Below are 13,614 nucleotides of genomic sequence, written 5' to 3'. Positions count from 1 at the left end.
ATATATATATATATATATATATATATATATATATATATATTATACAGTATATCTCCTATTATTCTTAAAGGTGAAGGTAAATCTCCCCAGTAAAGACCCAGACAGCAAATACAACTTGATATAGGATCCAACCCTTCCATAGTCGAAATCAAAAATACCGTATTTATCGGCGTATGACATGCACCTACTCTCTGAAAACAGAGTGAAAGTAATTTGTGAGTGTTATATGCCGATATATGCCTCGGAGGGGAGGGGGGGGGGGGCAAGTGCCCCCAGATTACACAGAATGACGATCTCCCGTTTCCTCGGCTGCTACTGTTATATATTCATCTTTGTTTTTCTCCTCTGAAGCTGCTGGAATCGAGGAAATACCCTATACCTCCAGGTATGGCAGTTCCTCTCATATAATGTTTAGCCAACATTTACACATAGGGCTGGGCAGACAGCACTCCTGTCCTCACTCCTGGTGGATAAACAGAGTAGCAGGAGGGCAAAGGAAAGATAAATATTGCTGCTGCAGGGGAATAAAACAAATTCATTACTTTCCCCTGCATGAGCTAAGTACAGATTTGCTTTAATTTAAGAACTCAGCTAAAGAGGTTTTGCTTCTGGAGCTCTTGTCACATTGGCTGATTATGTCCATAAAGGTCCTTTCATCAAAGAAACATCAATCTTATTTGGAATGTTACTCTACATTTTTATCAACCAAGCTTGCTGGTACCAGCTGTTCATTGTTGGTTGTGGTGGCTTGTCACATTTTGTGCTGGTACATTGCGGTCATGATGAAGTCTAAAGCAGTACATTCAGTAGGATAGAAACATGAATGTTTTTTTGTACTTACGACACAGTTGTGATGATCTCCACTGCACAACCACTCCTTTCTGTGCACATGCATGTGCATAAGCTGCTATAGAATCACAAAAACATGCACAATCCCCAATCGATTCACAAGTGCAAGTGTCATATGTGCAAATCTCGTAATATGGAGTTGGATCTATCTGCAGAACAAAGTAGCAATTAAAAGAAAACAGTTACTTGTTTGTATGTGTTATTTTTGGACTGATTGTTACTCCAAAGCTGATTCAATTGTGTGTGTGTGTGTGTGTGTGTGTGTGTGTATACATACCAGTTTCTCACATGCTTGAAAGATGTCACCCATCAGGATGCTGCAGGCATGTTCTACTGCTGCCTGTTTCAAAACATTGTCTTGGCAGAGTGGCATGGACACCGCAGCGGAGAACTGTACAAGAATAATCAGTATTAAAACATTTAGCATGACCCGAGCAAGTATCCTACATTATATTTTATGTCAGAAAAATAGTATATATTTAATTTAGAGGAACTTTTCAATTTTTTTTCCAAGGTCACCTTTGCATCTGTTCTTCTATTTTACATGGAATATTATGTTTAGCTTTAAGGATATGATCAGACCTTACCTGTTCTCCTTACTACCTATGACATCATCATCGGGTCTTGTAAAATTCTTGCACAGACAGCTGCTCAGAGGTCACTTTCTACTTATGTAGGCATACCCCCAGAACTACATTTCCCATAAGCTTGTATTGCAGGTGTTGACTGAGGTATTTCTGTTCTGGTTATGTTCAGTACTTTCGGGATTAAATGTATTTTCTGCTGTGTAAGTTGCACTACTTAGTTATTGTTGCCCAGCAGAGGTGGTGCTGTTTGATAGGTAGAGGCTAACTCTGCTGGCCAGGTTTTCCTGGGCTTTTCTGAAGAGTACCTCTCCTTGCTGGACAAAACATATAAAAAGAGAACTGATTCCAGGTAAAGTGCTATTTTAGGACTAAACTGCCAAGGTGTAAGGTGCCACTCTGCCGGGTCACCACCCCTTGTGGGAACCCAGTCAACTTTCCTAGAGGTATGGGCTTAAACAGACCTATGCTGTCAAGTCATGGATTTACTATTGGTTGTGAATTATGGCACCAAATTATGGATTTACGGTCAATAGTAGACTCTTGCCTTGCAAATTACTTTTGATGGAGTTTACTACCTAATTAATGTATGACGTCCTCCTCGGGCACTACAACATGGACACTTAAGGAACTTTGAAAGGAATGTGTGCTGGAGCTATAAATGTCTTGGAGTACCATTTCTTTGTTATTTTCTCTACTTTAGTAAAAATACCTTTGTTGTTCAAATCAACTGCCTGTTCTGAAGTCATTAAAGGGGTGTATGCATGACGTACCTGTGACGGTACTCACCGCCACTGGGAGTGAAAGACAGATACTTAAAGAGGAAGTAAACCCTCCTCAGGAAGTTGTACCTATAGGTAAGTCTATATTAAGGCTTACCTATAGGTACTGTAAATATCTCCTAAACATGTACCGTTTAGGAGATATTTACCTTTAATGCAGCCAGTGACGTCACTGGCGCATGCGCTCTGAAGGAACGGCAGATCGTGCCGTTCCTGCAGAGCCCCGTGCCGTGACCGTCGGCTCCCGCGTGCGTGCGCGGGAGTGACGTCACAGCGGTTCCGGCCAATCAGATGGCCGGATGCCGCGATCCCGGAAGACGGGCGACTATACATGTCGCCCGTCATACAGGTAAGCGGACGGCACGGCGGGGGCTCGTTCTAAGGTAAGTATTTCATAATGAGCTACTATGCGATGCATACTAGCTCATTATGGGTTTCTCTTTCAGGATGTAAAGAAGAGAAACATTTTTTTTCTCGGTGAACAACCACTTTAATGGACACTGAGAATATGGTTTGGATTGCTTCAATTGGGTTCTGTGTTTGCACTTATGATAAGGTGTATTGTACCTCAATGTCAGAGACAGACAATCTGTCACTGGCGGTCGCTTCCTATTGTCTGTGTATTGAAGTGGCATGTGTATTCTGTTAAGCCTGTCTGTCCCATTGTTAATTGTCAATGAACTCACATATTGTTTCTGTCCAGATGGCTAGATAATTAGTTCAGGTTAATTATATTTCTGTATACAATTTCATCTGCATATGATAATGTAATCAGGCAACCCCTGACCTGTGTGTGGTAATCTGATCAGGAGGTAGATGTCCATGCTGTATATAAACTGTGTGACTGTTCAATAAAGGAGAAGGTTCCAGTACAAGCTAAGTTGTCAGCTAGCTTTGTATGGGGGTGGCTGGAATATTTGATATCTATTTTCAAGACGGAAAGAAGCCGTATACTGACAGAAGCCCACAAATACAGTGTGGGTCTCGGTTCTGTTACAGTACTAAAGGAACAGTGGTTAATCAATTGGAGAAGATACTGATGCCATTACTAATGAATACTGTACTTGTGTCAAGTACTTACGCAGCCATCCAGCTGGTGACATGGAATGGGAGACAGAGACTACCTTGCCATGAAAAGAAGGGGCTTGATTCTTGGCCCCTTTTACTGGGGACCAGTTCCCCACATCCTGGGACCATTCACACGGCACTGGGTTTCTAGGGACCTAGCCTGGGAGTAATGAGTAATGAAGTAAGGCCTTGGGAGAAGAACAAGCTTGGGTTTATGAGTACTGAGCTTCCTGTATCCAGTAGCAACATACAGATCACTATGAGTGAAAAAGTTGGAGGAGATTGGTACAATCTCCATGGTACCTGCTCAGATAAGCTGCACACCTGGGGAGAGATGATGTCTAATAAAAGTGTGAATTGCCGTTTGTAAATTTAAATTATTATTTAATGCATTAGCATATTATGAAGATATTTACAGAGTACAGATATTTATTCCCAGCACCCAGAACAAGACAGGACAGGTATGTAAAGAATAGACCCAACTAATATTACAGGGTCGATACACTTAAAATGTATTTTTCAGTTAGATGTAGTGCTAGTGTTAGCCAAGTGCTTCTAGAGCATTTCAATCCATTGTGTGATCTTCACAGTCTTCCTGTTAAATCTTCTGCATTATAAAATGGATTACAAATTTACCAAGAGCAATTGTAATTGTAATAATACAGAGCTTGCAAATCAAAACATATAATCATATAACGTGTATGCAAAAATATCCTTTATGGAAGAAAGTGGGCTTTTTAGATGGTAACTCCCAAAGAGCATCACATTGCATCACAAATGTCTTTTTAAAATATCTAAAAAATATATATTTTTATTATTAAATACATCAATATTACAAACAGGGACACAATAAACCAAGGGCCAGGTAGAGCCCACCAACATGTTTCGCAGTATAAATATCCCACTTCTTCAGGGCTTTTGTTTTGTCATACACTTCACAGATGTCTAATATGTATATAGAGAAAAGCATACATATGTATAAACAAATACATAAATAATAAACTTATCTACACATCATATCATGTCCAATATATATGGGAAAGGGGAAAAAGGAAGAAAAAAAACACAAATGGTATATAATATACCTTCCATAGGGTGTGTTGGATATGTTCCAGTTAGGGGGAGACCAAAAATGTATACATCAAAAACTACAGATATTCAAATGCTGCCACTGGCCAAGGACTCTGCGAAAACTTCTATCTGTGAGAAAGGTAATGTACCAGACCACACTGTATATATATATATATATATATATATATATATATATATATATATATACAGAAAAAGGGAAAAGAGAAAAAGTATATCAGAAAGTTCTTTTGACCCAAAAATATAATTAAAGATCCTAGGGTGGGATCTATACCTCTGGTAAAGGCAAACAATCCACTATACCTTACCATAAACTATGAATGGAAATGAGTCACAATATGTTTTAAGTCATTCCATGGAGGTGAGCCAGTCTCAATAGCATGTGCACCCGCAGTTAGATGTTTGGGTCTCCCGAGACCCCACCGCTCCAACACTGGAAAGCCCTACACATGAGCAGCCCCCTATAAAGCCAAAAGGGGCAGTCATAGGGAGGGCTGGGTGGGGCCTCTCTAGTTTGGTATTACACACAATAACCTTACCTATATTTTCAGAGAAACAGGGGCAAAAATGGGCGCCAGTGGGTACGAGGTGTAGCATACAGGAAATTAAAAAAAAACACGGCCGACTCCACATGGTCTGCTATTCCCGGCCGGGAGACACAGAAGCCGGGGATGGCGTCAATTCCTGTTCCCGGAGCAGACGTGATGTTGGACCATGACAGGGTGCAAGCATCCATCGATCGGATAGCAGGGACACATGTAGCAGTGAGCGGCCATGACGGCCGTGCGATACTGATGCTAGCTTCCACCCAGAAGTGGAAGTCATGTCCAGCTAACGCCTGGTCAGATGTACCCAACAGGGCACAACAACCAGCGAAGGTCACGCCCAGCCCCACACCCCAATCGGTCACGCACCACCGCACCATACATACAATAGCTAGGCCGACATGCAGCACAGACTACGGCTGGAAGCACACCGGAAGAGCAACACAGTGTGTCCACACCCCCAGCCGGTGTCACCAGCCTCAAAGGGGAGGGAGAAGCAGCAGGCCAATCAAGCCAAAAAAACCCCTGAAAATAAAAACCACACAAACGCTCGCACATTCACCATAACAGAAAGTAAGGGATAACAATCAATAAGGGCAAGGTTGACCCCATAAAAAACAAAAAAGAAAACCTAGACATCTGTATAACTATCTCAAATTTTGTTCCAAAGAAAAGCCAAAGCCAAAAAAAAAAGAGGGGGAAAAGGGGGAACAGCCTTGCCAAAACGGCATACAATCTAAAAATAAACTACCAATGTAGATATATAAATACCCAAAAGTACTTACAGTTATATATGTAAAAAAAAATTGTATAAAAAAAAATAAAAATTAAAAAAGGAAATAAGTAGAAATAATTCTAAATAAACCGCAACAAATTCACAACACCAGATACAAGCGTGTTTGACCCCCAGACTGAAAAGCTGAGGGTCCATTTTCTCTGGTGAGTGGGGATACGAGAGCGGAGTGTGGCACACTTCACAGCATGTTTACATGAAGCACTTTAGCACCTTTATATGGATTTTGGAGCACCAAGCACTTTATATGAGATTTTTTGAAAGACTTTGATTATGTATATGTTTTTCATGTTTTTTGAGCACATTATTTTATATGATTATATGTTTTGATTTGCAAGCGCTGTATTATTACAATTGCATTTTTTGAGGTATATTTAGCACTGGGCGGACATAGCATAAGTATTTACAGGACTTTTTTTCAGCTGGAACTTGGTTCCACCACCTTTGGCTCAGGCCCTCTGCTCCTTTCTTACCACTATCTCTTTCTTGTAAACACAGAAATCTGGCTTCTCTGTTTACAAGTGACAGCTTGTCTCCCAACAGCTGAATTCAGGATGGGGACAAGAGAGATGCAGGTTCCTGGGGTGCAGTGCAGATGCCAAAACCCCCACTGGACGATCTCCATAAAGTGAAAGAGGCAGAACCAACTACAGTAAGCGTTGAGGTGCAAGAAACTGATGCTTCAGCTTAATAAAGCAACAAATGTATGACATGTAGAAGATAGTGGAGCTTTTAAGGAGGTGAGGAGAAGATGGGTGCAGTGGAGGGGGGTTGCATGCAGAGGTCAGAGCTGAAGAGGGGTGAAAGTGAGATGTGGATGGGGAATGCAGAGGTAATTAACTATGAAAGAAGGCTAAACTCAGCACTCTGTATGTAGCACATCTGAACTCTGCACTCTGTATGCAGCATACCCCTGAACTCTGCAACTTGTGTGTAACCTCTCCCAAACTCTGCACTCTGTACATAATGCACTTCTGGTATTTAATACCCCTTTGAGACCCTCCCACTGTTAGTGAAATTTGACCACACCCACTATATGATGCGGTTTGGAGGGTGCATGGGGGGGGGGGATTTGGGGGAGATCGTGGCTGAGTTCCTGTACCTATTTTCTGAAAAAAAGTATTTATATATTTTTTAGTACTTGTGCTGAGGTATATATGTATATCTGAGTAATCAATGGATCCTACCACCAGAGTGCCTGAGAGATACAATAAATATATATATAGATATATATATATTTTTTTTTTTTACTCACTTATATCTACTAAAAACAAATTATCAGATTGAATATTCTGACATGTTAAGACTTTGTTTATTGTCTATATTAATACTGTTATTGAGACAATGCAACAAACTATTTTTGATGCCTATTTTTTCTTCCTGCATTTATTTGATTTTGTAAAGTTTTAAATCTTAAAAGATTTATTAGTGCATTAGTGCTGATTTAAAAAAAAAAAACTATACACTGCATATATATACAGTATATATATATATATATATATATATATAAATATATATATAATACATATATAGAATAAAATGTAGCTCTAAAACCATGTTTGCCTTTAAATAAAGTATTTTGATTATAAAAAAAATCAAACTTAACAATGAATCTTTGGCCTCACCATTGCAGCATCAGCACAAAGAGGGTTCACTCTCCAGGAATTTCCAAAGTTGCTTGGGTTAATTTCCACCTGATTATGACTGCTTACTAAATCATTGTTTTCAATTCCATCGAAGTTTCCACACAAACCACAGACTTTCTCCTGGGAGAAGAAAAAGTCAACAGTGGTTAAACCAACAGAAAAAACATTTTAGTGAGTGTTATTTTATTATTAGAGCAAAATAGCAGGCTCTCTCAAACAACTAAGATATTTTGTTCTTAAATTTCTATTTTTTCAACTTTTATGAAAGAATTATAGAGTTGTTTTTTCTTTCTTTTTTTTGTTAACCTTTTAAAGCACACTGGTTTATAGACCTCTAGCTTTATATATATTAAATCATTTACATTTGCATTACTTCACAAAGTTATAAACAAATATATGTAATGGAATTAATGGAATAAAAATGGAAATTGGGTTCAAATTTTTAAGCATGTCAGTTATCAGGGAATAGCAGCATGATTTTGAGTCTAAATACAGTATAAATCACTGTTAAACTTAACATAGGATTATTAGTGTAAGTATAATGCTTTTGTTATTTTTTAAGTTTAATAAATGTATAATCTGATTTTTTTTAAATAAAGATTCTTGTTAAAACAACAAAAAACTTAATATACAAAATTGTATTTAAAAGCTTTATTACAGTAAATGCTCAAATTGACGGCCTTGGATTTTGGGTCACTTGTTTATGCACTGAACATAAGAATGTTGAACTTTGAGCATTGAACTGATGTTTTGTGGCGATTGTTCTGACAGACTACTGACTTCAGATGCCCCAAGGAAAAAAGTTGCATGGTGTTAGGTTTGGAGACCTCACCTGGACCAGCTGTACTTTATGGATGGAAGAAAGAATTTCTAATATGGATTCAGATTCTTGAGACACCCTGCATATATACATATTAAAAATACAAAGTATTTTTAATATTTCTATAATATTTTGCTTGCGTACAATGCTAGGCCTGCCACTTCCTGCATATTTGATGTCAGCTAGAGTTTGACTGACACATTTTAAAGTTTCATTTCTGCTAGGAGAAAACAAGGAAGTGGGTCCTTATTATGAACAGAACTTACCAAGATCTCTCATCTATCTGCCTGCAAAACATAAATATAAACTATTCATATGCATAACTACTTGATATAAAATATTTTCTATTGTTAAAGGGGAAGTCCATTGCACCTACCTCTCAAAGTGCCCTCTCCAGCGATGCGATATCCACAGTCTCCTAGTTGTTACTATTTCCTTTTGTGACTGGTCTTCTTCTGGGCTCAGTGTCCTCAGCCATATTGGCAGTCTGGCCTGGGATGATATAGTTCCCACGCATGGGGTTTAACTCATTTCGGCACCCAAGGCCCAGCACCTAAGGCCTATCGAAATTGTACACTGGACTGCACATTGGACAATGAGATGCCCTAGGCTCAGCATTATCATGCAGACTCGACTCACTGTGTACGCATGCATAGAATAATGTGTGAATGCTCTTCTATTTAGCAGTGAAGACCATCCACTGCCAGTAGGTAGAATAAGGACAGCACTCTCCATGTGAAATTTAATTGAAATTAAGATATCGTTGCTTTCAATTGTTAAAAGGAGCAAGGAAAGGGAGGAAAAATGACTGGGCTTTAACCACTTGCCGACCACCGCCTGACTATATACGGCGGCGGTCAGCCCCTCCCAGGCAAAGTGACGTACCGGTACGTCACTAGCCTGGGAGCGAATAGGGGGCGCGCTCCCGCCCCCGCTCGTACCCGAGGAAGCGATCGTCGGGTAGAGAGGGAGAAAGGCAGGCGGCTAATGTAAACAAAGCCGCCTGTCATTCTCCCCTGTTTAAAAGCACAGATCACTCAGTCCTGCTATGTAGGACCGTTGATCTGTGCTGTTACACATCAAGCCACATCCAATGACAGTAAGAAATACGCCCCTAGGGACACACTTAACCCCTCCCTCTCCAATAAAGTCCCAGTGTCATTTTTATAGTAACAGTGCATATGTATAGCACTGATTATTGTAGTAATGTCACTGATACCCCCAAAAGTGTCAAAAATGTCAGTCAAGGATCCAATCTGTCCGCCGCAATGTCGCAGTACCGTAAAAAAAATAGCAGATCGCCGCCATTACTAGTTAAAAAAAAAAACAACAAAAATTACTAAAATCTTTCCCTTAGTTAGTAAACGCAATAACTTTTGCGCAAACCAATCAAAATACGCTTATTGTGATTTTTTTTACCAAACATAGGTAGCAGAAAACAAATTGGCCAAAAATTTAAAAAAAATTAAATTTTTACATTTTTTTGGGGGGGAATTTCATATTAAAAAAAATGGGAAAAATATTGTTATTTTTGCAAAATTGTCGCTCTTTTTTTGTTTATAGCGCATGATCAAAAAATCGCACAGGTGATCAAATACCACCAAAAGAAAGCTCTGTTTGTGGGAAAAAAAGGACGTCAATTTCATTTGGGTACAGCGTCGCACGACCGCGCAATTGTCCGTTAAATCTCACGCAGTGCCGAATCGCAAAATACCCCCTGGTCAGGAAGGGGGTAAAATCTTCCGGGGCTTAAGTGGTTAAAGCGTTTGTTACCCCAACACTTCATAAACCTGATATGTTCCTTCTGTACCATGTACTTGTATGAGAAAGTATCCTGCTCTCTTTGTATGGCTTCCTTTGTGTGAAATTCCTGGTGTTCCTGACAGTCCCTCTGCTTTCCTATTAAAAACTGACCATACTAAGCAAGAGAGCACACCATGGTCAGTTCTCTAGCAGGGCTGGGAACTCAGTGTGCTCTCCTCCAGATATCAGACTTGTCCTGACAGGCCTCCACTGCACAGCCATTCACTGGGAAGCTCAGTGTGCTGCTACTTCTCCTCCCCCCAGCTCTTATGCAGCTGAGAGCAGAGGGAATGTGATTACTTGTTCAAAAAAAGGTATTTATATATTTTTTTTATATTTATACAAAAATGGTTTGCCTTTCATTTCTCTTTTAAACTGAATGTGTTGTTTTACAAAGTGATCGTTTACAATCACTTTAAGCTGATGCTGAGGCCACTCAACTCAGAAATAACTCAGGGTCAGAAACAGCCAATTCTAGGAGTGATAAATAACAGCTTAGTGGGAATGAATAATTGCGGTGTGTATTTCACAGGTCAGGTCAAGCACAGTGAGAGAATTGCTCCGCTGTCAATCACAGTCACACTTTGGCTGACATTAGTTTTAACACTTCAAGAATAATAGTTTGTGACACAACACATGAATTGTGACCAAGACATGACACCTATATCACAAACTCATCACACTTTAAATGATCATATGCAGCCAAACTTTGCAGCTTTAAGGTAGAGTTTATTAATTTTGTGTATTATATTTAATATGTTACTTGAACTTAAACACATGCACCTGTAGGGGAATACAGTATTTTAAGTGTGCTAAAAAGATGAATCATGCACTAAATACCAAAGCATGTGTACTTTGCTCATAGCATGGTAGTAATAGTTGGTTTCTAGTTTTCCCCTGCATTAAAGAAATGTCCTCTGAATAATATGATGGACGAATAAGAGAAGATTTATAGCTGGAGCCTGTAGGCACACAAACTCCTCTATTGGAAAAGCCCTGTTCACAGTGCTCAGTAGTTCAATCTGAAATTTACACACACAGTAAATGAACTATCAGAGCAGGGACTCCTCCACTCTATTTGCATCCCTTCGATCCACCTCTATTGTTCCACCCTAGGTTTCGATCAGAGGGATTTTGCTTGAAATGGGATAAGTTCCATTGCTCTTGTTAGATTACTTAAAGTGCTCTCTGAATCCTTTTTATTTATGATGAAATGCTTTGTAAAACAAAGATTATTTATTTAAAGACAGCTATAAAACATAATCTTATTAAAAATAAACCAATTAGAATTTACCTAAAACTATTATAGGTTCCCATTATATGAGTAATGAAGGCAGGTTAGCATTTGCATATAGCATGTGCTCTGGGTTGCTGAGTGTCATGAGTCTGCCACCTAAGGGTTAACTTAGTGCAGACTAATTTCATTGATTGGCAACAGGCTGCCTTATTTAAACACTTCAGCAGCACTGTGTCTTTGCTGTCTGATCTGCAGCTTCCTATTACCCCTGCTCCCGTTTACCTGCTTCTGTGATTGATCTCCTGTACGACCCGGCTTGACTTTTGGACTTCCCTTGCTTTCTGCCTGCACCTGACCTCAGCTCACCTCTGACCTTGAACCTGCCTGCTCCTTTGGATTCCATGCTGCCTGCCAGTTGTTGATCCGGTCTGTGACTTGACCGTTTGCCTGTGGCCCCTGCTCCAGCATCTCCCATCTGAGCTCTAACCAGCCTCCTTACCTCTGCTTGAATCCACACCCCTCTGAACTAAGTACCATCTGCCAGATCCAATTGCTGGGTGTGCATGAGTGCAGACTCGGGTGTTCCAGCTTTTCGCCTGTCTGCTGTAGGGATTTTCCTTCCAGCTGGTTGTCACTTCCATAGTATCTGGGACCTTGGAGCTGCCCGTCCAACAGCTGACCCGCCAGTTACTCATACCTTTCTGCACTCCTGTGCCACCTGTCTGCTTTACCAGGGGCCGTGAGTCAGATACCTAAGGGAGGCCTTCCTCTGCACTATCGGGCTCACCAGTCAGGTACATGAGAAGTTGACACTGAACTTATCCTTACTTTTGTATCTGATGAAGCTTGAATAGAAGAAGCAGTCATACGATGGCCATGGTCTCTGCCCTGGTATCGTCACCTACATATCAGGGCAGATGCCGAATGACTGCTACATTTAGCTGTCATTGTGGACAGATACATTTTTTGTCAGTTGGATGTCCAAGCCAAGAAACAGAAGCATTGGCAGCTTGTTCAGCCAATGTGTATGGTAAACTTTAAAGTGTACCTAAACCAAGAAACAAAAATGTACTATTTTGCAGCTTACAAAATCTTAGAATTACTGGCTGCATTAGTTTTCTTTTTTTTTTCAGGCTTTTTTCCCCTCATATGCAGCTGTTATAATGCACCTGTATCCTGCAGAGAACAGACTTCCTGTCCTCAGGTGACAGTGCCCACCCACTGTACTGTATCTATAGAGGTGCATTGTTGTGGAAGTAGTGGTGCGCTTCAGGGGTTAACTCTTATAGATCTCTATTTAAGTTGATAAGCAAATTGTGTGCAAATTTTGATCTAAAGTGCTCGGTATAGTAAATGTGTGAACATTTCTGTATTCCAAAGAATGTTGATAAAGGTGCAGGTGCGTGGTGCTAATCAAAACAATATGTGTATCAATAGATAAATAAATATTGAATAAAATATCAAAATACTTCTTCTTTGCACATAAAAACGTATCAATAATATAATATAATATAAAATACAGTGTTCATTTACAATCCAGTTCATAGAGGTAAATAAAATAAATGTGCTCAAATAAAGTGCTGCATGCTGGTTATAATAAAACGGTGTAGAAAAAAGCAATCCGTGAACTGCTCAGTTGCAGTATTTAAAGTAAACAATATCGACTAAGATAGTCCAAAAAACAATCAATTTCAAAGAAAACTTGTGTCAAAGACTCTTCTTTGTGACCGTGCTTGAATAATTAATTCAGTGACTGTGATCTCCTTCACCTTGTGTGTCACCTCTGTGTGTTCTAGCCTTTCACCTTATAGGCAAGACAAATATGCCTTTCCTGTCTATCCAGATTTTTCTATGGACTCTATTTGCCTCACTCCGGGTCCTTGATCCCTCTTTGGAACAGACTTCTTGGATTCCTATGACTGTTTGTCCGGTTCGTTCTCCTAATCCTATCCTCCTTATCCGATCTTATTGTGCCTCAGAAACAAAGACTTTTCATGGTGCAGTATATCAAGCTATTTATTTCAAGTATACAGGTTTGCACTTACATTGTAACGGAGTAAAATCAGCATGTATTGCAAACAACCGCCGCTGTGGAGATCGGGCTCCGTCGTAACGTCACTTCCGGGTATAGGGCTCCTCCTACGCGTCACGTCACGAGATCACGTGACTTCCTCAGGGAGTGGCTATAGCTGGAGTGACGTGTATTTTATAGCGGAGAAACCGGATGTTGACCGGCCGCCATTTTTTTGGAGTTCTATTATATTACTTCCTGGCGGAAGTTCTCATTCGGCCATTTTTTGATTCTCTGCCCGCCCGCTTGTTATACTAATGGGAGCTGCTAGTTATTAACTATTTCCTTCCATCGGGATATTCGCTAACAACCCGGAAGTGGGTTAGA

The 13,614-nt window shown here is 40.0% G+C and overlaps 1 protein-coding gene across 1 annotated transcript in view; it reads right to left on the bottom strand.

Annotated features, from left to right (window-relative positions):
• VWF (von Willebrand factor) overlaps positions 1 to 13,614 on the bottom strand; it is a 276,575-nt gene that overhangs the window by 154,455 nt on the left and 108,506 nt on the right. Inside the window, exons 23-25 of the mRNA XM_082255011.1 lie at positions 7,336 to 7,476; positions 1,127 to 1,240; positions 842 to 998 (exon numbers count right to left, since the gene is read on the bottom strand). Coding sequence (XP_082111137.1) covers positions 842 to 998; positions 1,127 to 1,240; positions 7,336 to 7,476 — 412 coding nt within the window. The remainder of the gene's footprint in view (positions 1 to 841; positions 999 to 1,126; positions 1,241 to 7,335; positions 7,477 to 13,614) is intronic.

The sequence above is a fragment of the Pelophylax lessonae genome, assembly GCF_965119305.1.
Source record: "Pelophylax lessonae genome assembly, chromosome: 4".
NCBI lineage: Eukaryota > Metazoa > Chordata > Amphibia > Anura > Ranidae > Pelophylax > Pelophylax lessonae.
Note: the sequence above shows the minus strand (reverse complement) of the source record. Positions and strands in the feature narration are given on the sequence as shown.